The following is a 25,477-nucleotide window of genomic DNA, read 5'->3' on the forward strand; positions in this document are numbered from 1 at the left end:
CATAACCACGTCTGTTTTTTTCTGCTTCTCCTGACGTGAAACCTTTCCTATTTTCCTTCTTTCCCCCTTCGCATTTCCCAGTGCCCTACTTTTAGTCTCCTGTTCTTCTATTTTATCCCCTCACCTCCAGGTCATCTGCTAGCTCCGCATCCTTCCCTCCTTCTCTCACAGCTTTTTCCAACTATCTCCTTCAGGCAGTTTCCAAGCCTCTGCCCCAGCTCGAACTACCCTCTCCTGAGTTCGCTCTCTCTCTCTGCTGCAGCAGGGGCTAGTCTCAGGGCCAGGGTTACTACACTATTACCTAATATAACCTAATGGATGAGAGGGCTTGATCCTCCATTCTGTGCGAGTGGGGATGTGGGTGTAACAGGACAGCAGTTGTAACTCTCTGATCCTGAGCCACTCAGTTCTCCAGCAGAGGCTAACTTAAAATAAAATAAAACAAAATAAAAATCCTGTGTAGAATTGGACATGGCAGAGCCTCCTCACCTTCCCAGCAACACTTTTGCCCTTATGCTGTTGGGGGGAAAGCAGCAGCAGCAACTACACTGCTTCCGCCAGCTTTATACCAGCATTTTCTATCTCTGGCTGCTCCAAGGCCACGGGGCCTTTTGTGATAATTGAATTAAGCTAAATCTACACAAGTCACTCTTAGGCCAAGGTAAGATTGCCCACGCAACGGGGCGGTACCGTTGTCACTAGACCCATTTTGAAACAGACTTAGTTAAATCAGTACAATTTCTGTATAGACAAGCCTAAAGCAAAACCATTTTAAGCAAGGGTTAAAGGGTAAAGAAACCTTTACATTAAGGGTTTAATAAGACTGATTTTTAAATCGATTTAGTCAAACCAGTGCAATTATTTCAGATAGACAAAGAGTGACATTTTCAAAAGTGCCTACCTGCCTTAGTAGCATATGTCTTTTTTTCAAAAGTGATTTAGGTACTTTGGAACCAAGTCTTTTTGAAAGTCACTGGGGCTTTGAATTAGGCATTTACGGCTAGAGCCACAAAGAGATTTAGGCGCCTAACTCTTCTTTAGGCACCTAAATCCAAAATTAAGATCCTCAAAACTCACCTAACCCTATAGGCACCTAAACTTCTGCTGATAAAGTCCCCATGATGCCTAAATTTCTGCCATTGGGCATGCACACTCCCACCTAAGTTCTGACACCTGGGTGTCTAGCTAGCCTAAGCACTGTTGGGATCCTCAAATTAGGTGTTGCCCTGCCTCTCTCACTTATAGGATCAGGCCTCGCACAAAATTGTGGTGGTGGTGGCTGAAGCTGTTCCCCTGTATATAAATATATAGAGAGTGAGAGAAGGACTCTATAGACCAGTGGTTAGTGCACTCACCTGGGAGTTCAAGTGCCTGTTCCAATGATTGTTTAATTATTTATACACAATGGACCATCCTCCTCACAAGAGAGTTTGAAAGAGCCCTCCCGGCCCAATCTCCCAGAGCCCAGTGGTTCAGGCACTCGTCTACAGCGAGGGAGTCACAAGTTCCAGTCCCAGCTCCACAAAGGGGGGAACTGATCCCAAGTGTTCCAAAGGCTATAAGGGGGGCACTGCCATCATTTTTTCTGAGCAAGGATTTAGGGGGTCCTGACTCCAGGAGCAGGTTCACAGCTGAGAATCTCAAGTGGAGATAGCACCTCCCTCTGGCCCAGCCTTAGGCACCTAAATACCTTTTAGGGTCTTAGACCCCCACCTTCTTCTCAGCATTTCCTACTGGCTAGCTTGGGCTGCTTCCTGCTCAGCTTGCTGGCTTTTGTGTATCCCATTATTAGGCATTTAACTCTCCCCATACAATGCATGGGGAGCCTGGGAATCTAACTCGGGGTTGTGGATTCCACTAGGCAGCAGGGTGCCTAAACATAGGTGTTGCAACACAGTTTTAGTGCCCTTTGTGTACTTAGCCCATAGAAACCTCAGTCCCAGCGACTTTTGATGAGACTTATGCTCCAAAGTTCCTAAACCATTTTTGAAAATGGGACTTATGTGCTTTTGAAAATTTTAACTGTAGCCTGGTGTGATGCTATATTTGCCACAGCAAAGAGAACTGTAATCTGCATTACAACATACTGTCTCTGTTTCAGGCACTGCAGAAAAGCCATCTCCATTTCAGTAGCGCTGATAGATAATGTGAAGATTAGGAAGACTTGTGCATGCTCTATTTTTTGAGAGGAGACATACTGTAACTTGGGGGCTTTCATCCGTCACATACAAGTAGGAGAAGAGCCAGCTGAATTTAGTTAGTATTCTCATATTTGAAAGTAAGATTGGTTTTCCTTTGCAGTTTATGTAAAATATTAAATTGGCTATTCATTCTGGTCACAGTACGCCTTCTCAGGCAAGAGATTGGGACATTTAGCTCACCTTCTCATGCCTCTATCAGTGTTTTGCATAATAGGTTTCCAAATTAGCTTTCATAAGTTCTGACAGTGGAGGGTTGATACAAATACATAAATATGCATCTTTCCCTCGTTAGCTTACAGACTTGTATAAAATGTAGATGACGACTGCAGAGGACAATAAGAACATAAGAATAGCCATACTGGGTCAGACTAATTAATGGTCCATCTAGCCCAGTATCCCCTCTTCCAACAGTGGCCAGTGTCAGATGCTTCAGGGGAAGTAAACAAAACAGGGCAATTTATTGAGTGGTCCATTTTCTCTCATCCAGTCCGTTTCTAGCAGTCAGAGGTTTAGGGATGTGGTCCCTGTCGAGTATGAGTATGGATATGGGATACTCAGAGCATGGGGTTGTACCTCTGACCATCTTGGCTATTAGTCACTGATGACCTATCCTCCATGAAATTACTCCAGTTGTACTTTTAGCCTTCACAACACCCTTTGGCAATGAGTTCCACAGGTTGACTGTGCATTCTGCTAGTATACTGGTAGCTGAATGAGCAGAGTAATTATTTCTGCATTTAGGATTTAATGCCACACAAATACTTCACAGACATCCTAAAACTTGTAGCCTTCCAGACTTGACACACATACTAGAGAGAAATAGCTTTAGATACTTTTAATAAAAACAGGAAGACTAATCTTTTCACAGAGTAGTAGTAATTTGGCTTCCAGTTCTAACGCACTTTAGAGTCTGCAGTTTGTTCTCTCAGTACTACCAGATGTGGCTCAGAAATGTATTCCCAGTAGTTAGGAAAAACCTCTCAGATTTCAGCATCTGGAGGGAGGGTTTACGTGAGGCATTGAGAAGGAAATAGAAGATGACAGGAGTTGAAAAATTTTCTAGAGATCCACTAGCTAGCTGAGCACTAAACTTACTAGAGCTGGAGGATTGTTGTAACAGTGTCAGTATCAGACTTCCTGAATCTCAACAGGGTTCAGATGGCCCTTCCTCAGTCTAAGGTAAATTGAATACTATGTTAGACCTTAAAAACTGGGGATTTCTCCACTGGCCGGGGATTGATGGGGCACATTAAAGACCCTACATGGAATTTAAAGGTATCAGCAAATCCTTCCCCAAACAACTCCAAGAGAAACTCTACAGCCTCATCCCCCATGAACCCACCCCAGGAACCTTCAACCTGCTTCCCAAGATACACAAACAAGGGAACCCAGGCAGACCCATCAGAGCTGGCCTCAGCACTCTTACAGAAGAAATATTGGGACTCCTAGAAACCCTCCTCAAACCTCTCGCCACACAAAGGGTCAGCTTCCTGCAGGACACAAGGGACTACCTCCACAAACTCCGCAACATTAACAGCCTCCCTCAGAACACCATTCTTGCCACCATAGATGTCACCTCCCTGTACACTAAAATCCCTCACAATCACGGCATCAGAGCCCACCTCAAATATCCACAAGACAATGGACAACACTAAAAATTCGACCCGAAACACATGGCCAAAATCATTCATTTCATCCTTACCCATAACAATTTTACATTCAACAACACACACTTTGCCCAAACCATTGGTATAGCCATGGCCACCAGGATGGCTTCCAGTATGCCACCCTCTTCTTGGGCCACCTTGAGGAAGAAATTCTGAAAAAATGCACCACAAAACCAGTGACATACCTGAGATACAATCGATAATATTTTCATCTTCTGCACTGATGACCTAAACTCCCTCACAGATTTCCACCACAACTTCAGCATTACTTATTAAACTCTCTCTAGAACACTCCCACACTAGCATCAACTTCCTGGATACCATGATCAGCTTCAATAATGGAACCCTATAGACAACTATATACAAGAAACCCACGGATCACCATACTTACCTTCACAGATCCAGTAACCACCCCAAACACCCAAGTAAATCGGTTATCTACACTCAGGCACTCAGATACCACAGAATAGATTCTGAGGAGTAAGTCCAGGGATACACCGTAGCACACTTAAAGCCGCCTTCACCAGCAAGGACACTCCACCAGAGAAGTATATCACATCACGGAACAGGCCACCCAAATACCTTGAGAGAACCTGCTTTAATACGGAAATAAAACCCTCTCCGACCATACACCCCTAGTTGTCACCTGCTACCCGACACTGGAACCCATATGGGGTGTCATTAAACAATTACAAACCCATACTAGACAGGGACCACATCCTGAATGAAATCATTCCCGAACTCTTAATTCTGGCCTTCAAACAACCCCCCAACCTCATCATCAGAAGCAAGCTCCCCACAGACCAGGATCCACCAATTCAAAGCAGCACCAGACTTATGTACATGTCTCCACTGCTACAATGATCAATTCCACCCCACCCAACACATTTTTCAACATCCATGGGTCCTAAATAGTACTATCACAACTTGTGGTGTACCTTATCCAGTGCACTAAATGCCCCAACAACTATTATGTGGGTGAAACCAGACAATCACTATGCACTCGAATGAACTCACACAGGAAAGTGATAAAAGACTACTGTGTTAACTACTTATGTTAAACAATCTGTTCCCCCCTATATTTAGCTGTGACAAATTTCCCAGACCTGAAGAAAAGCTATATATAAGCTCGAAAGCTGGTCTCTCTCAGCAACAGAAATTTTTATCTCACCCACTTTGTCTCGCCAATATCCTGGGACCAACACAGCTACAACAACCCAGTATATTTTAAAAAGGTTCACAGTTAAGGCCTTTTTGAGCCAAACCGTAATAGTTTTGGGGATATCTCTTTGTAAATCAAAAACCCAGACAGATATAGCAACCATTTCAATTGATGATTTACAATCACTATGGCAATGCATCAGCTTGTCTGGTCTATGTCCAGAAAAGACTGGACATAGAGTTTCCAAAACACAAGAACATTTCCAAAGACAAACAAAAAGTATCTCTAAGTAGAAGAAAGAGCTAATTACATTTATCTCTCATTTTAAAAAACCCAAGATCCTACATTCGGGGGGGGAGAGAAGAGAAATAGTTACTCACTGTAGGAGATTTCTCTTCCCCAGAGAGTACATGTAACAGCTGAGTAGCTAGCACTGTTTCAAAGCAATAAAAAGAGAACAGCATTGAAAAAAACCAACCTCTGGTCCTCACATAAAATTCACACAGAGAAGTCCGTATCAACTGAGGGAGCTAGCTGTGCTTTAAAATGAAGTATGTAATTCCAACACCATCCCCTGCTTCTTTTGCTCCGTCAGCCCAACGTAGGTCCTCTCACCAGACTAGTATTCAGATGACAATGGGGAACAAAACTGCCAACATCCTTTCATTCATTCCCCATCACACCGGCGAGCCGTGAAACACAAAAAGCACCACAACAAAATATAAAATCCCATATCGATCCCACAAACAGTTCTAGAAACTGTGTAGCGCAGATCTTTTTATTCAAAGACCCTCTTTTCATGTGACAAAGCCCTTGAAGAGAATGAAGCTTGTTCATATCTCATGCCTCAGTGAAACTGTTCCACCATTCCTACATATTATTAGAGATAGAAAAATTAAAGAAGTTGACATAGGCCTGGTCTACACTGGGAAATTAGTTTGGTATAACTACATCATTCAGGGGTGTGAAAAATGCACAACCCTGAGTGATGCAGTTAAACCAACCTGCCTCCTGATGTAGACAGAGCTAGGTAGATGGGGGAATTTGCCTGTTGACCTATCTACTGCCTCTCGGGGAGGTAGATTACCTACACTGACGGGAGAACCGCTGTAGTTGGCATAAGTAGCATCCTCACTGAAACAATAAAGCAGTGCCACTGGAGGTTTTTTTTGGAAGAGATAAGGATGCTAACTCTATCCTATAGCCAGAGTGGATGACATTCAGCACCCCCTTGTCTGTTGTTATTGCACTCCAACTGCTGAAAAAGGTGTGTGGGAGGTACTGAGCTTATTTCACAGTTCTCAAGCTCCCATCAAAAATAATGTCACGCCGGCGGCTGAGGTTGGGATGCAGAGCCTGTTGCGGGGTGTGTAGGGAAGCGGGACTTTTGAACCTTCTGTCTCTTACATGGTGGTTCATAGGGCCTCTGATGGAAAAACTGCTGAGCCATGGGCCTAGATCTGACTGGTGGGCAGTGAAACTTCCTCTTACGGGCAGGTGTGTATATGCCCAGGGAGCAGAAGGTGGCCCTGGAGTCCCTTCAGGGCATGGAGGGACTCATCCATCTCCTGGCTGAAGAGGTGTGATTCATTGATGGCTTGCTCAATGGTATTCTGGATCTCCCTAGGGAACCCTGACTCATGGAGCCATGACTCCCTGCACAGGACGATGGCGGGAGCCAGAGCTCTAGGGGAGGGATTAGTAGCATTGACTGCAGATTGGAGAATAGTCCTGACTGTCAGTTTGCCTTTGTCTATCAGAGCTTGAAAACAAGCTCTGTCCTGCTGCGGAAAGGCTATCAGTAAACTCTGCAAACTTGGCATAGTTCAGTAAATTGTATTTTATCTGTTAGCACTTGGTAATTGGCTATCCTGAACTGGAGTCTGGATGATGAGAAGACCTTTCTTCCCAACAGATCCAGGCATTTGCCCTCTATCACCGGAAGCAGACCAGGGATGTCACTGTCCAGCCCTTTCAGAAGTAGCATGGACCACCAGTGAGTTGGGAGCAGGGTGAGAACACAGAAATTCCTCTCCTTTGGCCAGCACGAAATAGAGCTTCTCTGCCCTTTTGCAGGTAGGAGCACAGATGGCAGAGGTGTGCCAGACTGTCCTAGTTGGCTCCAGTATGGCTTCATTAATGCAGAAAGCTATTCTGTTGGGTCCAGATGCATGGAGGATGTCTAAAAGTTTGTGCTAGGAGTCCTGGATCTCCTCGAGAAAGGAATCTGAAGCTATCCAACAATGCTGTGAAGAAGTTCCTGGAACTGCCTAAAGTAATCGGGGGGGGTGGGGGGGGGAGAGGGTTAAAGAGGGGAGGGGAAGGTGGGGCTGGAGGAGACATAGGAGTCAATGCTTCATCTGGGGAAGACAATGGCAGTCTTGCTGGTTCCAGCTGAACCACTGGATCTGAAGAGTAATGTTCCTCCTCCTCCAGCAGATCCAGGGGCAGATCTGAGCATCCCCTTAGAGGGGAGACAATTGGTGACTCCCTGGTATATCAGATCAACTTTGCAGGAGAGTACAGGTCCCAAGACTCCCAATACAGCTGGTAGGAAGAATTAATAGGTGGTCGTGGGGGCCCCCACAGCATGTAGGGTGACCAGATGTCCCGATTTTATAGGGACAGTTCCAATATTTGGGGCTTTTTTTAATATGGGCTCCTATTACCCCCCACCCCCGTCCCGATTTTTCACACTTGCTATCTGGTCACCCTAACAGCATGGGGTACCAGCGCCTCCGAGACAGATGATGCAAGGTTGATCCCAAATTGGTGCAGGTCTCCTGGGTGGTGGTGGACATGTAGGGTAGGGGAAGAAAGGTTCATCAAGTGGTTCAGACTCTCTCAATGGAGAGAAGCCTGATTCTCGTTCCAGTAGGGGTATCATCAGTGCCACTGGAGGGGAGATGTATTCTAAGTATGGGATGGGTGATAAACTCCTTCCAGTGGTCAAGAGGCTCGATGGAGGAGGGGATTCCAGATCCAGCTGTGGCCACCTTACCGCTGTCCGTGCCGTGCCCTCTTGGCCCCCTCTACCCAGAGCTGCAGCCCCGCTCCCGGCTCTGGGGGCGGGAGGGAGGGAGCGAGCGCAGACCGGTAAGGGAGGGGCACGACTCTCAAAAGTTTGGGGACTGCTGTCCTAGATCTATACATTTACTTTTAGCCATATTAAAACACATATTGTTTGCCTGTGCCCTGCTTACAAAGCAATCCAGATTGCTCTGTATCAGTGTCATGTTCACTTCATTATTTACCACTCCCTCATTTTGTGTGTCATCTTACAACTTTATTACTGATGATTTCATGTTCTCTTCCAGGTCATTGATAAAAATGTTAAATAGCATAGAGCCAAGAACTGATCCCTGCAGGACCTCACTAGAAACATACCCACTCAACGAGGATTCTGTTTACAATTATATTTTGAGACCTATCAGTTAGCCAGTTTTTAATCCATTTAATGCGTGTGTGATATTAATTTTATGCCTTTCTAGCTTTTTAATCAAAATGTGTGCTGCATCAAATCAAATACCTTATAGCGTTGATGTAATATACTTAGATTTCTATTACTTTTATCAACTAAACTTGGAATCTCATTAAAAAAAAATGATACCAAGTTAGTTTGACACAATCTATTTTCCATAAACTCATGTTAAACAGTATTAATTACATTACCCTCCTTTAATTCTTTATTAACTGAGTCCCACATCAGCTGCTCCATTATCTTGCCCAGAATCAGTCAGACTGACAGGCCTATAATTCCCACATCATCCTGTTTACCCTTTTTTAATATTGGCACAGCATTAGCCTTCTTCCAGTCCTCTGGAACGTACCCGGTGTTCCAAGTTTTATTGAAAATCAACATCAATTGTCCAGAGAGCACCTAAGACAACTCTTTTAAAACTCTTGGATGCAAGTTCTCTGGACCTGCTGATGTAAAAGTGTAGACATTTAATAGCTGCTCTTTGACATCCTCCAGAGTTACTACAGGAATGGAAAAGTATCATCACATGATAGGAAACTTTACTAGTTTGTATTACCTTGTTTCAATATGGTTGTATTAAACACTCTATCAATTGAATTAACACAAAGCAGATTTCTTTATACATTCTATTAACAGCCAACATTTTTGATCCACCCAAATGAATCATGACAGTCAACCCATATGGAGCAAAAATTTACCAAACTGGAATGTGGAAATACTTAACTGTGAGATGTAATAGTAATAAATAATGAATAACTTTCTTACCACAGAGCAAGTCTCTGCTCAATTTCCTTTAGAAAAGTGGTGTGAAATTTGTGCAAAGGTTCAAAGTTGGAGAAGAGGAAATTCTTCAGTGTTTCTGGCATATAGTCATCTTTACTCACTGTGCTCTGAAACCACTGGAAGGAAAGAACAAAGTGATAAAGGGGAAGGCTGGGGGCAGGGCCTGTCATTTTCTATCTTTGTGCAGTTACCTACAACCCTGGCTGGCCTCTAGACTACAGTATGGCTCAGATTTAGGACAACATTTAAGAAACTACTTAAATCCCATAGAAGTTGATGAGACTTAAGCGCATGCTTTTGAATTGGGCCCTATAAATGTAATAACAACAGTAGTGAAAGGGGTTATTTACTTCCTTACAGTTAATCCACCAATTCAAGGTATATACAGAATACATTTACTGCAGTGATACTGTATCCTGAGGTCACAGTTCTATTTCCTTTCTATATTTGTCATGAAATGTGATGTCCCAAGATAAATATAGAAAAGTACCCTGCACTACTGAATTAATTTAGCAGGTAATTCAGCTACTGTGGATTCATTTACTTCATTGTACTGAAGTAGGAAACTTAATTCCAGCCACTTAAACTAGTTATTAAAATGTGAAAGTAGCTACCGCAACTCTCATAACCGGGTTTGCTGTGGCTCAGATTTTCAAAATTTGGCCTCTGACTTAGAATGTTTGACTGTAGTCTGATTACCTATTGGTCCAAATTCAACAGAAGCCAGATCCAGCTCAGCACCTCTGAAGTTCAGGCCCTAGATCGGGGTGGCCAACCTGTGGCTCCGGAGCCACATGCGGTTCTTCAGAAGTTAATATGCAACTCCTTGTATAGGCACCGACTCTGGGGCTAGAGCTACAGGCACCAACTTTCCAATGTGCCGGGGGGTGCTCACTGCTCAACCCCTGGCTCTGCCACAGGCCCTGCCCCCAGTCCACCCCTTCCTGCCTCCTCCCCTGAGCCTGCTATGCCCTCACTCCTCCTCCTCCCACCCAGAGCCTCCTGCACGCCACGAAACAGCTGATGGGGAGGGAAGGGGAGGTGCTGATTGGCAGGGGTGCTGGTGGGTGGGAGACGCTGGGAGGATCGGATGGGGGGAGCTGATTGGGGGGCTGCTGACATATTACCGTGGCTCTTTGGTAATGTACATTGGTAAATACTGGCTCCTTCTCAGGCTCAGGTTGGCCACCCCTGCCCTAGATAGATGAAGGTGGTCACTCAAAGTTATAGAAAGTCCAGTTAAATGGAGGTCCAGAAGTTCAAGATCTATGCTGGTAAAAGCAGAGTATAAGTAGGTCAGGATCAAGCCCTACTGTTTAAATTTATAATGGGAACTTAGATCCACTGGGGTCAATTCTGCTTTGCCCCATTATCCCTTTGTTCTGTGCTTGTGGTGCGAAGGGGCTATCAATGCAGCAATGTAAGAGGGGTTGCCTGGATGGCATAAAGCAGCCTACCCTGCTTGATGATCTCACTCCCTCTTCATAGTACCTACTGTGCTCTAGCTATTTTTGATAGACCTTCAGTGGTTCCTAGGGGCCGGTTGAAACTGCCTGTAAATTAGAGCAGCCTTGAAAACTGTACCGGTTTAAACTGGCCCAGGTCCCCTATACAGGGAGACACTTCGTCCTTCCCTCTCACCTACCCACACTCTGTTCCAGTACTGCACACAGTTCAGGTAGGACAGATAATTGGTGGCATTGTACATTTAAGGCACTTTTGTTACAGTCCCCCTAGAGGTCCATAAAGAACATTATTTAAGGGCAAGTCTTGCTTGCTATATTCATGGAAAACTCACACTGAAATTAATAGGCATTTTCTGTGTGCAAAGGAAGAGCAGGTTTTGTCTGAATGATTTATATAGGATTCTTATTCTGAGTATATGTTAGAAGATAACAGGCTGTTTGAAAATATTCTTTAGCTACTTACTGAAAAATCAGAACATTTCAAATACATGTTAAAACTTTTCTTAGACTGAACAGGTCTAACTGGTAGGGGAAGTAGAAGTGGGTGGCAACCTAGATAGCAGTGACCATGAGATGGTTGAGTTCAGGATCCTCACAAAAGGAAGAAAGGAGAGTAGCAAAATACGAGAACCTGGGGAACTACAGACTGGTCAGCCTCTCATCAGTCCATGGCAAAATCATGGAGCAGGTCCTCAAGGAATCTATTTTGAAGCACTTGGAGGAAAGGAAGGTGATCAGGAACAGTCAACATGGATTCACCAAGGGCAAGTCATGCCCGACCAACCTGATTGCCTTCTATGATGAGATAACTGGCTCTGTGGATATGGGGAAAGCAGTGGATGTGATATATCTTGACTTTAGCAAAGCTTTTGATACGGTCTCCCACAGTATTCTTGCTAGTAGGTTAAAAAAATATGGATTGGATGAATGGACTATAAGGTGGATAGAAAGCTGGCTAGATTGTTGGGCTCAACGGGTAGTGATCAATGGCTTGATGTCTAGTTGGCAGCTAGTATCAAGCAGAGTGCCCCAGAGTCGGTCCTGAGGCCTGTTTTGTTCAACATCTTTATTAATGATCTGGATGATGGGATGAATTGCACCCTCAGCAAGTTCGCAGATGACACTAAGCTGGGGGGAGAGGTAGATAAACTGGAGGGTAGGGATAGGGTCCAGAGTGACCTAGACAAATTGGAGGATTGGGCCAAAAGAAATCTGATGAGGTTCAACAAGGACAAGTGCAGAGTCCTGCACTTAGGAAGGAAGAATCCCATGCACTGCTACAGGCTGGGGACCGACTGGCTAAGCAGCAGTTCTGCAGAAAAGGACCTGGGGATTAGAGTGGACAAGAAGCTGGATACGAGCCAGCAGTGTGCACTCGTTGCCAAGAAGGCCAATGGCATATTGGGCTGTATTAGTAGAAGCATTGCCAGCAAATTGAGGGAGGTGATTATTCCCCTCTATTCAGTACTGGCGAGGCCACACTTGGAGCATTGCATCCAGTTTTGGTCTCCCCACTACAAAAGGGATGTGGACAAATTGGAGAGAGTCCAGTGGAGGGCAATGAAAATGATTAGGGGGCTGGAGCACATGACTTATGAGGAGAGGCTGAGGGAACTGGGATTGTTTAGTCTGCAGAAGAGAAGAATGAGGGGGAATTTGATAGCAGCCTTCAACTACCTGAAGGGGGGTTCCAAAGAGGATGGAGCTAGGCCAGGGGTCGGCAACCTATGGCACGCGTGCCAAACACGACACGCAAGCCGATTCTGAGTGGCACACTGCTGCCCACTGACAGAAGGAGGAGGAGAAGGAGGGGCCAGAATGCACCACGTTGTGTGAAGAAAGAGGGGATGGGGAGGCTTGGCTGCTGCAGGACCAAGCTTCTGCCTCTTGCCCCCGCAGGGGAGAGCGGTGGGGGGGGGTGTCCCAGCCCCCCGCCCCACTCAGCCCCCCCGCCCACCACTCTCCCCTGCGGGGGCAGGAGGCAGAAGCTTGGTCCTGCAGCAGCCAAGCTTCCCGCCTCCCCCCTTTCTTCGCACAACGTGGTGCATTCCAGCCCCTCCTCCTCCCAGAGGAGCAGAGCCGAGTGCAGCGTGCTGGCTGCTCCGTAGAGCAGGCAGAGAGAGCTAGGGATGGGCCTGGGGGAAGGGGGTGGAACAGGTCATATCCCTCCCGGCCCCCGCCATGAGCTGCTCAAGGCAGGGGGCTGGGAGCACCCCTACGAGCCGAGCACCCCAGCCTTCTGCCCTGCACCTCCCCACCCCAACACACACCCATCCCTCTGCCCTGCACCTCCACACCCCCAGCCCTCTGCCCTGACCTCGAGTTGCCCCCAACACTCAGCCTTCTGCCCTGTACCCCCACACACACCCCAGCCCTCTGCCCTGAACCCCCCCCCACACCCAGCCTTGTGCCCTGCACCTCCACACACACCCCAGCCCTTTGCCCTGACCTCGAGTCCCCCACCCACACCCAGCCCTCTGCCCTGAACCCCCCACCTCCCACCCAGTGGGCTGAGCAGGCTGGCGGCGTAAGATCAGCATTTTAATTTAATTTTAAATGAAGTTCTTAAACATTTTGAAAACCTTGTTTACTTTACATACAACAATAGTTTAGTTATATAATATACACTTAGAGAGAGACCCCTTCTAAAAAAACGTTAAAATGTATTACCAGCACGCGAAACCTTAAATTAAAGTGAATAAATGAAGACTCGGCACACCACTTCTGAAAGGTTGCCTACCCCTGAGCTAGGCTGTTCTCAGAGGTGGCAGATGACAGAACAAGAAGAAATGGTCTCAAGATGCAGTGGGGGAGGTCTAGGTTGGATGTTAGGAAACACTATTTCACTAGGAGGGTGGTGAAGCACTGGAATGGGTTACCTAGGGAGGTGGTGGAATCTCCATCCTTAGTGATTTTTAAGGCCCGGCTTGAGAGAGCCTTGACTGGGATGATTTAGTTGGTGTTGGTGAACAGAAGGCAATAAAACGAGTCAAAAAAATAAATACAATTTCCTAGGTGAGCTACTCCTGTTTCAGGGGACTCCATTACAGATATTATCTGTGAGCTTCCAATCAAAGCCACAAGGTCTGAGCATATTTTCAATTCCTAGAAAGTTTTCACTGTACCTGTTACAGACCAGCCATACTGTAAATGTCTACCCTCTGCTTTTTGTGTAAATCTGAAATTCTGTCCTCACTGGAACAATACCCCTGTGCATAGCATAGGGGGCAGAAAATAAAACTATTGTAGAATAGCTAAAGAGTAAATGGGGCAAATAAAATACCACAGCTGACTCCAGCAGCATATGTTTCATGAGTAATACTAAAGTAAACATACCGATGTAATGACTTCAAGGTCCTTCAGGTAAGTTCGCTCTGTGGTCGATACTTCTTTAGCAATGAAGTAAGCTTTGTCAGTTGGAAATTTCTGTAAATTGCAAAAAATAAGTTTTGATCAGCTTTAGGGGGCCAAGTCTCCAGTAGAAACGAGACTCTAGGCAACAATCACTAGGTGAATTACAAACTAGCGAGCCTTGCTTGTGCTTATTATGACTGCTTTCTGGAACTTCCCTGTGGAAAATCCCTTAAGAACATCCTTGCAAACAATAGCTGTCTAGGAGTTTGGAAAAGATTTCTTACTGCTATGGTTATTTGCAGGATCCAGTTATTTCTAGTATTGCTCTCAACTTATTCCACATTTCTGGAGCAGGATGTATTTGAAGCTGAGATGACGACTTTTTTGGACAGTTAACAATTAGGATCAAACATAACAAACACCTTAATGAACAGACAGTGATCTATTCATCACACAATGTGTGTTCACTCTTCAATACACATCTCTTCACGTGATAAACATTTACTGCAGAATACTCTCCAAAATGTCCAAACTAGTTTTTCCAAAAGGGCGGAGTAGGTAGGGGATCAAAAGGGCTGGGAGAGAAAGGGCAAGATATAGACTTCGAACTTCAGAAAAACCTCTCCTCCGTGTTTCATAAAAGGCAAATCTATCAATATCAATCTTACACTAGGGAGACATTTAGGTTAGAGCAGCAGTGACCAGCCTTTACAGCTTAAGGGTCCAACATCTTCTTTCAAAATGGTCAAGGAGACACAATCAGTACTTTCAGAGAGATTCTCTGCTCTATTCTGCTTCCTTTGTGCTTCTCAAAGGGAAAGGAAGACATCCACAAATCCCTTGTTAATATGCTTCCATCCCTCCCGCTGTTGGTGTAGAGGACATGTCAGAGGCAGTGATGGACACTGGCTGGCATACACGAAGCTCTGGCTATCCCTAGCTGGTGTACCACTCCAAGGGAACCATTGCCGGCTGGCATAAGAGGGAGCAATCACTAGGCTGCTCAAACTGGGGCTGGGCACAGAATCAGGAAGATGTTTACTGGTGTTGGTTCTCAATGTCTCCTCCAGTGCCCTGTATAGCTGAGTGTAGAAGTAGTCTTTTCCTAGACAATCCCCTAGGCTCAAGTAGAGCCAGCCAAGCCCCTATCTTGCTCTTCCTGAGACTCTCACAGGTCAGTCAGCAATGGAGCCACCAGAGTTATGCTACCAATGGGGTCTAGTCCATGACTAGGGCTCCTAGGCGCTAGAGTAATATGAATCACAACATACCACCACCTTCCCCTGCAATGCAACAGGCAGCCAGCAGGGGAGCTGCTATGCAGTTGCAGCAAGGAAGAAACAGCAGCTGCTCAGAACTGCTCCTGGCTAATACCAGAGGTGCTCCTATAGCCCTAGGAGAAGCGGGGGGTGGAGGACATTGTGGAGGTGATGCCCTCTATCTCCTCACTATAGTAATGGGGCTGACTCAAACACTTCAGTTTAAAAACCATAGGATATGGCTCAGGGAGCACACATTTTCCATTCATAACACTGGTCTACAATTTTTGAGAACTCGTCTGCTTCAGAGATAAAATGTGGACAGCGGGTTTGAGGGGAGGTGGAGGGGAGTGAAACTTGCTAGATTAAGATAAGTGACTGTAAAACTGTTCTTGAGAATCATGACTTCAGGACATGTTATACAGCAGTGCCGATCTCAGGGAAGTTCTGTTTCAGAACATTAATACAAACAGAGTTAGAGCCAAAGTAAAATAGCTTAGTGAGTGTTGGATGTGTTAGCCTTTTAAACAAAGTTGCCCTTTTTAAGCCTGTTACACTGGTCTACAATTTTTGAGAAGTCGTCTGCTTCAGAGATAAAATGTGCTATTTATTATGTATTTTGATGTGCTGAATTCAAATATGACAATTAAAACAACTGATTGGCTACTGTTTCTAAGATATTTAAGTTTTTACATTTGATGTCTATGTATATTGTGCAGATAGTAGAGTTTTAATCATAAATTGTAAACCTAGGTCTTTTCATGTGTTTATGGTTGCTTTACATGATAATAGTTCACCTGTCCTGTTTATGTAACACTTTAAAAATCAGCAAAAGGGTTATATAAATAAAATTGATTATGAAACAAAAGGCAAAAAACTATTATGTACATAGTTTAGTCCTATTCAGTGTCTACTTGGCGCTTCTTGGCTTGTCTCTTGTATTCATTAAATGGAGCATCTCTTGTCACCGTCCAGCAATAGTCTGCAAGCATTGATGGGCTCCATTTGCCCTGATAGCGTTTCTCCATTGTTAAAATGTCCTGGTGAAATCACTCGCCGTGCTCGTCGCTCACTGCTCCGCAGTTTGGTGGAAAAAAATCTAGATGAGAGTGCAAAAAATGTATCTTTAGTGACATGTTGCAACCAAGGCTTTTGTATGCCCTTGAGGAGGTTTTCCACCAACAACCTGTAGTTGTCTCCCTTGTTGTTTCCGAGAACATTTATTGCTACTAACTGGAAGGCTTTCCATGCCGTCTTTTCCTTGCCATGCAATGCATGGTCAAATGCATCATCTCGAAGAAGTTCACGAATCTGAGGACCAACAAAGACACCTTCCTTTATCATAGCTTCACTTAAGCTTGGAAATTTTCCAGTGAGGTACTTGAAAGCTGCTTGTGTTTTGTCAGTGGCCTGGACAAAGTTCTTCATCAGACCCAGCTTGATGTGTAAGGGTGGTAACAAAATCTTCCTTGATTCAACAAGTGGTGGATGCCGAAGACTTTTCTTCCCAGGTTCCAATGACTGTCGGAGTGGCCAATCTTTCTTGATGTAGTGGGAATCTCTTGCACGACTATCCCATTCGCAGAGAAAACAGCAGTACTTTGTGTATCCAGTCTGCAGACCAAGCAAGAGAGCAACAACCTTCAAATCGCCACAAAGCTGCCACTGATGTTGGTCATCGTTTATGCACCTCAAAAGTTGTTTCATGTTGTCATAGGTTTCCTTCTTATGGACTGCATGACCAACTGGAATTGATGGCAAAACATTGCCATTATGCAGTAAAACAGCTTTAAGACTCGTCTTCGATGAATCAATGAACAGTCTCCACTCATCTGGATCGTGAACGATATTGAGGGCTGCCATCGATGTTGTTGCAGACTACAAGATCACCTTCCATGAAGAAGAATGGGACACGATCCTTTTGACGGTCACGGAACATGGAAACCCTAACATCACCTGCCAGGAGATTCCACTGCTGTAGTCTGGAGCCCAACAGCTCTGCCTTACTGTTGGGTAGTTCCAAATCCCTGACAAGGCCATTCAGTTCACCTTGTGTTATGAGGTGTTGTTCAGAGGAAGAGGATGGGAGAAAATGTGGGTCCTGTGACATTGATGGTTCAGAACCAGAAGTTTCATCCTCTTCCTCTTCCTCGTCTGACTCGAGTGAGAATGATTCTGGTGCATCAGGAACCGGCAGCCCTTCTCCGTGGGGTACTGGGCGTATAGCTGATGGAATGTTTGGGTAATGCACAGTCCACTTTTTCTTCTTTGACACACCTTTCCCAACTGGAGGCACCATGCAGAAGTAACAATTGCTGGCATGATCTGTTGGCTCTCTCCAAATCATTGGTACTGCAAAAGGCATAGATTTCCTTTTCCTGTTCAACCACTGGCAAAGATTTGTTGCACAAGGGTTGCAGCATATGTGTGGAGCCCACCTCTTGTCCTGATCTCCAATTTTGCAGCCAAAATAAAGGTGATAGGCTTTCTTAACCATAGTGGTTATACTGCGCTTTTGTGATGCAAAAGTCACTTCGCCACAAACATAGCAGAAGTTATCTGCACTGTTCACACAAGTACAAGGCATCTCTGCTCACTTTGGCTAAACAGAAATGTGTCCCTTTGCAAAATCAAACACTGACAAATAAGAGAGCACGACACTGTATGATTTCTAGAGCTGATATAGGGCAATTTGTTCAGCAGAGTGATGTAAGCTTCGTTATGATTACATCATCCATGACTTCTAGGAATAACATGATGCAATTCATATTATGGATGACGCAATACCAGCTTCAGATTGCGTCATTCATTGTTTTGCCTAAAAAGCAAGTACTGTCCAAACCCAGTCATAGATTTATTCATAGATCCAGTCAAAGATGTATTTTAGTCATTTCTGGTTTAAATTGAGATCCCTTCCCTTTATAACTCACTTATCCCCCGCCATTCCCAAGTCAAGGGTCATATATACTGACCCAATAGCATATCTTGAAAACTAGAGCCAATCAACAATTTTAAGCATCATTTTCGTTCTCAGTGACCCAGAATTAGTAAAGTTTGACTACATTTATTTCAGAAGCATTTTGGCTGTAGAGCAGTGTAATCAAATACAATTTTTTTTTCTTAACACAGTCACCCTGGAGGGCTCAAGTTGGACACCCCTGCTTGTACTCTTAACATCACTTTGCTCTCTGAAGTTGAGCACTTTGTCAAAACAGACCATTAATAAATTTCTTTAAAATGTGCTAGACCTGACTTGTAGGGTCAGAGCAAAAGGCCACTGAAATCAGTCACTGACTTAGATGGAACGTCGGATTAGGCCCTTAGAGCAGCAAATTCTTCTGTGGCTCACTTCTGTCCCATTGAAAGCAATGGGAGTTTTACCACTGGCTTCAAGAGGAGCACAATGAGGCTCTGGGATAGCTTGCAAGCTGTGGTTTGGTGCATCACATCACAAGACAAACAGCCCCTCTCTCAGACTATTTGTTAGCTTTTCTGCAACCCAGCATAAAAAGATCTTTCCTTCTCTTGTAACAAATGAAGAGGGGATGGGAGAGTGTCGGGGATCTAGAGATGTTAGCCACATACCACATTTCCAGCAATCAAAACATCCAGGGGAGAATAGGGTGAAGTCAACCGCAATACCTTTCTCCTGACCTCTTCCTCATCATCAGTCCTGATATATGATGGGTCATTCATCAATGGGCTGATCAGTGGAGAAGACTGCTTGGCATCAGGGCTCAAGTTTGGAGATAATGACATATTTGCCACCACTGGCGCTCCTTGAGAATTGATTGAGAGCTCTGAAAGGTGAGGGCTGCCAGTCAGAGAACCTGCTAAAGAAATGATACAATAAAAATGCAGTTAGTATGGGACGTCTCCAGGCAGCTAAAAATGACTGAATCTTAAACCACAGTGTGGAAATTATGCTAAAAAGGCACAAGATCCCAGATCCTTAGCTTGTGTAAATGGACGTAGTGTCACTGAAGTCAATGGAGCTGCAACCATTTATATCAGCTGAAGATCTGGCCCCGTGCTCATTTAGTTGCTAAAACTGGAAGAATTACAGCCATTATAAAACTAGAGAGCCAGGTACAAATAATTCAGTTGCATATGTTAATATTAAATATCAATTCATGATGAGCTCTTCACCATAGCATCCTACTCTATGGAAGAGAATGCGTAGAACAGATGAATGTTCTCAGTTTTACAGTTAGTTTAAAACACAAAGAACATCATAATAAATAAGCCAACCTATGGCTCCTGTTTTTCCTCCTACAACATAACTCCAAAATGCAAATGACCTAAAGTACTTCACTGGAAGCTGTGGGAAAGATATTAGAACAAGTACATCTAGAGGGAGTCTAGGAAAAACTAGGACTTTCTATGGCAGTATTGTACTATGCAAAGTCAATCACATCTAAAATGGAGGGAGAAAACTACTAGCTTCCCATTTCTACACACAGCAGAAGAACATGTATTATTATACCTTGTAGGGTCATTCCAAGCTCCTTTGATTGTTTGGGATGGAAATGCTAGCATTACATTCGCACAAAAAGGTATTCTTTTTAACACACAAAGCATGACAATTTTAGTTGATCACAGCCATAAAGCCCCATTATATTTTGTATAGTAAAAAAAATTATGACAGTAAATTATACTTCTGTAGGTTGAGATATACTAGTGTTGAAATTAGTGGTTTGTCTCTTGGAAGGCAGCCAGATTACTGACTGTGCAAATGAAACAGCTTGCCAAAAAAAAAACACCAGCATCTTCCCAATTAAGCTGAAGACGTGCCATGAAAAGTCAAATCTGTTAAAAGCTATGCTACCATGAAATGTTTACAGCCCATATTGTTTAGTTTGGGCTTCATACTTTAAAAACTTCAATGGAGAAACTAACAAGCTATCGATTCCCATAGCTATGTTGACCAGAATGAAAGTGAATGCAAATGTTTGCATATCCATATATTTAAGGTCAAGGGCTTTTCACCATGAGCACTTTTCTGGAGTATATTATTTAACTATTAGTTCCCCTGTTACAACAACACAACTCAGACACTTCAATAAATAATGGCATCAATACATATAATTAGGCCAGTAGGATGAGTGCAAAACATTTCGTGAAAGGGCTCAGGTTTACTGCTACACCGTACTTTTTTTTTTGCATCCCAGAAGTGTACATATTCATCTTAGTGTACAATGTTATTTGTTTAGATATCTATGACAATTATGTACCCTATTATACAACAAAGACAAAGGAATATTTGCCTGAAATAAAACGTTTTTATATTACTGTAACTAACAAGAAAGAATTTACCCACAGTTCCACACTAAATCATTGCTCAGTGAAATCTGAGAGAAACGCCATAGATTGTTACACAACTGTCAATTTTATTGACACTAGTACACACCTGTATACAATTTTTTCAAAGGAAATGGAATTCATCATATAGTGAAACAGATTAGTAGTGAGGTTGTAGGTTTAAAGTACTAAACTATACTTTGTAAAAGACATAGGAAAAGTGATATCGCTTCTGACGTAAGAAAACAGAAATTCTGGCACTATGCCGGTCACACGACAGTGAATAGATCATTTGCACCTCTGTGAGAAAGCCTCAGGTGTTACATGGTAGAAATTGAACACTACCTCCTATGAGACATAACTGAGGCCCTAACATTAATGTAGGGGAAAATCTATGTCAAATTCAATTTGACTGATGTGGTTCGAGCTGTAAAATACCAGATGAAGGAATTAACTTAAAATGCTTCCCAGCTTAAGATGTGGGCGCTCATAGTTTGTAAGAGGTATCATTGTTAGTTTCCTCATGGAGCACAACATTTAGCATCTGCTCCATCAGTGAAAGACTTGCAGAAAAGATACTATTTATTTTAGACATTTGGTATTTTGCAGAAAAGTAAAATACTACATTCTCATTCAGGGGCTAATAGGAACATTAATGATGACCAAACAAATCCAAACACTACCACCGACAGACAGGAGTGTATTTATGCTAATGTTTTCCCATTTTACATGTTGAATGATAACTACAAGTTAAAACTAGCCCCAAGGGAGTGGTTATTACATGGAAGTGGCCCAAAACATTTAGTGATGCATTAACAGGTCTTGATTACTACAAATATAGTCTAAACACAAGAATAAATTGGATTTTGCTTTTGTCAAAATAAATAATTGACTTGCTGTACTGTGATAAAGCAAACAGGCCAGGAAGAAATGAAAAGGAAGGTCCTCCCTGCTCAGGTTGTTGGGTGCTCTGGGCAGCATACTTCTCAATATTTGCAAGATGAGCTTTTAGACATTTGTATTTTGTAAATGAGGGACCATGTTAAATGCAATTATGCATGTGGGTCCTCTCTATCTCCAGAGGCCCTGGAGGTTTTTCGCCTTCCTCCGCAGCATGGGGCAGGGATCACTAGCAGGGGGGGTTCTCTGCCAATTGAAGTCACTAAGCCACAGGATTTGGGGACTTCAACAGCAGAGTCAAGGGAAGGGGTAGGGACGGCTTTGTGGCCTGCAGCATGCAGGGGGTCAGACCAGATGATCATAATGGTTCCTTCTGACCTTAAAGTCTATGAGTCTATCTTTTTATGGTGATTAGGTGTAAGTACCCTACATTAGTCATAGGGTCTTCTCTCAGCATCTCCTCTGCACTCTTATCATACAAGGGTAAATACAGATATGCTTTATTCATTGACTACAAAACAAGTCAAAAGGAGCAGAAGTGAAAGGACCAACATTATTTAAATAATACAAAAATTGCTCATATCACATCCATTGAAGTTCTTTGATTAATGAAAATTTAGTTCTCTCTCAGCCACTTCATATCAATTATCAGAGATCAAGTGATGCTGGTTGGATCGCTAAAGCCAAAAGGTTACTATTAATTTTGCCAGTTGTTTGCTCATAATTTGGTGCATTTTTATTTACTTAGACTGGGCTTGGGCTCATTCATCACAGAACTATAGGGTCAGTCATCTAAGAGGGGGTGCATTAGGTTAATCAAGAACATTCCTGTGTTATCTAGGGCACAGTTAACATTACTAGCAGTCAATAAGGCCCCAGTTCAGGAGAGCATCCCTGTTCTGGATAGCACTTAAGCATGTGTTTAACTGCTGCTCTGGAAAGTGAAGAATTCAGCAAGTGCTTAAATTCTTTCCTGAATTAGGACCTAAGCAAGGTAGTGGCTGTTCAATGTAGGATTAACCACTCCAGCAACTAATGATAATGCTCGTTTCCTTTCAGAATTTTCATTGTATGTCAGAATATCCAGTCAATGCCAAATACATCTGGGTTGCTTTCTTAGTTGCATTGAGCAAGCTTAGTCCGATTCATCTGACAAATGCTGGGGTGAGAGAAAGGATTGCAGAATGAAAATAAATATCAACTGAAAGAGAATGTGAATAACCAATGAGAGGATAAGAACATAAGATTAGCCATACTGTGTCAGACCAAAGGTCCATCCAGCCCAGTATCCTGTCTCCCGACAGTGGCCAATGCCAGGTGCCCCAGAGGGAGTGAACCTAACAGGTAATCCTGCCATCCATCTCCACCCTCTGACAAACAGAGGGTAGGGACACCATTCCTTACCCATTCTGGCTAGTAGCCATTAATGGACTTAACCTCCATGAATTTATCTAGTTCTCTTTTAAACCCTGTTATAGTCCTAGCCTTCACAACCTCCTCAGGCAAGGAGTTCCATAGGTTGACTGTGCGCTGTGTGAAGAAGAACTTCCTTTTATTTGTTTTAAACCTGCTGCCCATTAATTTCATTTGGTGGCCCCTAGTTCTTATATTATGGGAACAAGTAAATAACTTTTCCTTGTTCACTTTCTCCACACCACTCATGATTTTATATACCTCTATCATATCCCCCTTAGTCTCCTTTTTTCCAAGCTGAAAAGTCCTAGCCTCTTTAATCTCTCCTAATATGGGACCCATTCCAAAAGATACTAGGACTTTAAAGTCTCATGAAACATAAGGACAAGGTGGCATAATGAATTAATATATTTAACATACCTCAAACAACCGAGGTTAAAATACATCTTCCACGCACAAAGCAAAATGGAGCCATTGGTCACAATCAAGAACTTTGAGGATATGTTGCATGACCACTTCAGAACATACACAACTATCTGTTATTCTCCTCTTAGGAGAGGCCTATTGCTGGTATAGCAGGGGTATGGTATGACAGGTCGGAGCTGGAGTACATTACTGCTGGAGGAGTGGGAAAGGTTGCATACAGCACTTCGGTACAGTCAGGGCTCTTAGTGTCCTTTTCATGAGACCAGGTATAGTTAATTTAAAAAAAATAACCTACAAATATTCCTAAGCAGGGACATATGATAAGTATTTAGAAACACTCTCCCTCATGTGAACTCTTATTAAGGATGAAAATCTCAGTCCTACTACTAGGGATTATAACTGCCTGGTCCCTGTGTGGGCACAATGGCTGGGTGGAGGGGTAGAAGACTTCTGTGCCAGTCTCCCCTTCCACGTCTGCACAACAGCTACCTACAAATCTGATCCTAGAGATTTAAATCTGTAGCAAGATATTTCACCCTAACATTGAAAGAACAGTGCAAAGTCGTCAACCAATGTTAGACAGTTGTGAGAGAGGTGGATGGGATTTAATACATCTTGAAGCCATTCTTCCCCCACTTCCCCTATCTCCCAAAATTGGCAAACAACAAGCTAATGCCAAATAGAGTTCTGCATCTATTTCAGCAACAAATGCAAATGCAACTCCCAGCCACTACATGTTTTCTGTTTGCATAGCAGAGAAAAGCAGCACTGGACTGGAATCTGGTTTGTGCTCCTCCTCTGTATAATACAGAAGATGTAAAATTATATGATATAAAGATGTAAAATACGGAAAAGACCAGTGGAAATGTTTTCTACTGAAAGGGATTTAAATTCAAAGCATTACTAGATAAACTTTGGAAAAGCTGCAACACAGACTCACCCACCCCCTCAAAAATAGTGATCAAAGTTACTTTATTTTTAAGGTTTATACTTTTTAATTACATAAAATGAATTCCAGTCAGAAAAATGACTGTCAACACATGTAACAATGTGGGATTCCATATTTACTCTCTCCTATGGCCTAATCTAAAACCCATTGAAGTTTAGTGGGAGTTTTTCCAGGGAGGTGGCGTGGAGTGTTTCCTAAATTCCAGGTGTGGATACAATCTGAAAACCAAGCTGTGTTCTCTCTGTCTCTTACATCATTGCCAGTAATGAAGATTCTCTCATCAGAATTTATCTGACAATTTTGTCACTGCTATAAAGGCAGAATGAAATCCAGCTCACTCTTCCATAGCTGTATTGGCTCTGTACTGCTAACCGTAGTAAAACTCTTTGGTCAGTAAAATAACAGATAATACTTAGCACATGGGGAACAGATAGATTAAATAAAATCTGTTTTGCATATTCACTTTTCTGACAACAACAGTGCTTTCAATTGGAATGGCATTAAATATGGTTAAAACTAAGTATTCTAACTGTAGCAGCTACACAAGTTATGTTACTGCTGCTGCATTATCAAGACTTTGGCTGAAGGGCCCATTTTGCTCTCATTAAGCCAAACAGCAAAACTCCCATTGACTTCAATGAAAGCAGTCTCAACAGCAATATGATTGCCAGTTTACTGGGCTTACCTTTCTCTTCTGATTAATAGTGCTTTTAAATAAAGTTTCTCACTTGGACACAGTTCCTTAGAATAAAGGTCTTGAGAACGCAGCTAGGCATTAATCAGAGGCTCATCTGCAAACAACCCTGAACCTAATAGCAATGAATTTGGAGAAGGAAAAAACAAAAGATCTTAGAAAGCAAGGTGATGTCACACATAGCCAAGAGCCTGCCTTGCTTTGAAAAATGAAGGAAATGGGAAGAAAAATTTGCTTCACTTTAACAGCTGCAAAATGTATGCCCACAAATAGTGTATCAAACCGAAAAAACAAGTTATCTCATAGCAGGACAAAGTTCCAGCCAACAGCTCGACAGAACAGTTAAACCAGTGACAGTTTTACAGCAAGATACCAGTTAGAATGAGCAAAAGCCTTTGGTAGAGGTAACAAAAACAAAAAA

The 25,477-nt window shown here is 43.3% G+C and overlaps 1 protein-coding gene across 12 annotated transcripts in view; it reads right to left on the minus strand.

Annotated features, from left to right (window-relative positions):
• The window catches only part of FARP1 (FERM, ARH/RhoGEF and pleckstrin domain protein 1), a 357,744-nt gene that overhangs the window by 60,950 nt on the left and 271,317 nt on the right, over positions 1–25,477 (minus strand). For 8 of the 12 annotated variants that reach the window (XR_010600580.1, XR_010600581.1, XM_005287025.5 and 5 more), the window contains exons 14-16: positions 19,016–19,206; positions 14,097–14,186; positions 9,277–9,410 (exon numbers count right to left, since the gene is read on the minus strand). Coding sequence is in view for 9 of the 12 variants with exons in the window: in XM_005287025.5 (XP_005287082.1) it covers positions 9,277–9,410; positions 14,097–14,186; positions 19,016–19,206 (415 nt within the window). In the remaining 3 variants the exon portion in view is untranslated. The remainder of the gene's footprint in view (positions 1–9,276; positions 9,411–14,096; positions 14,187–19,015; positions 19,207–25,477) is intronic. The other 4 variants (XR_010600582.1, XM_065592630.1, XM_005287024.5 and 1 more) reach the window with 1 other exon arrangement.

Source organism: Chrysemys picta, chromosome 1 (assembly GCF_011386835.1).
Source record: "Chrysemys picta bellii isolate R12L10 chromosome 1, ASM1138683v2, whole genome shotgun sequence".
Classification (NCBI taxonomy): Eukaryota; Metazoa; Chordata; order Testudines; family Emydidae; genus Chrysemys; species Chrysemys picta.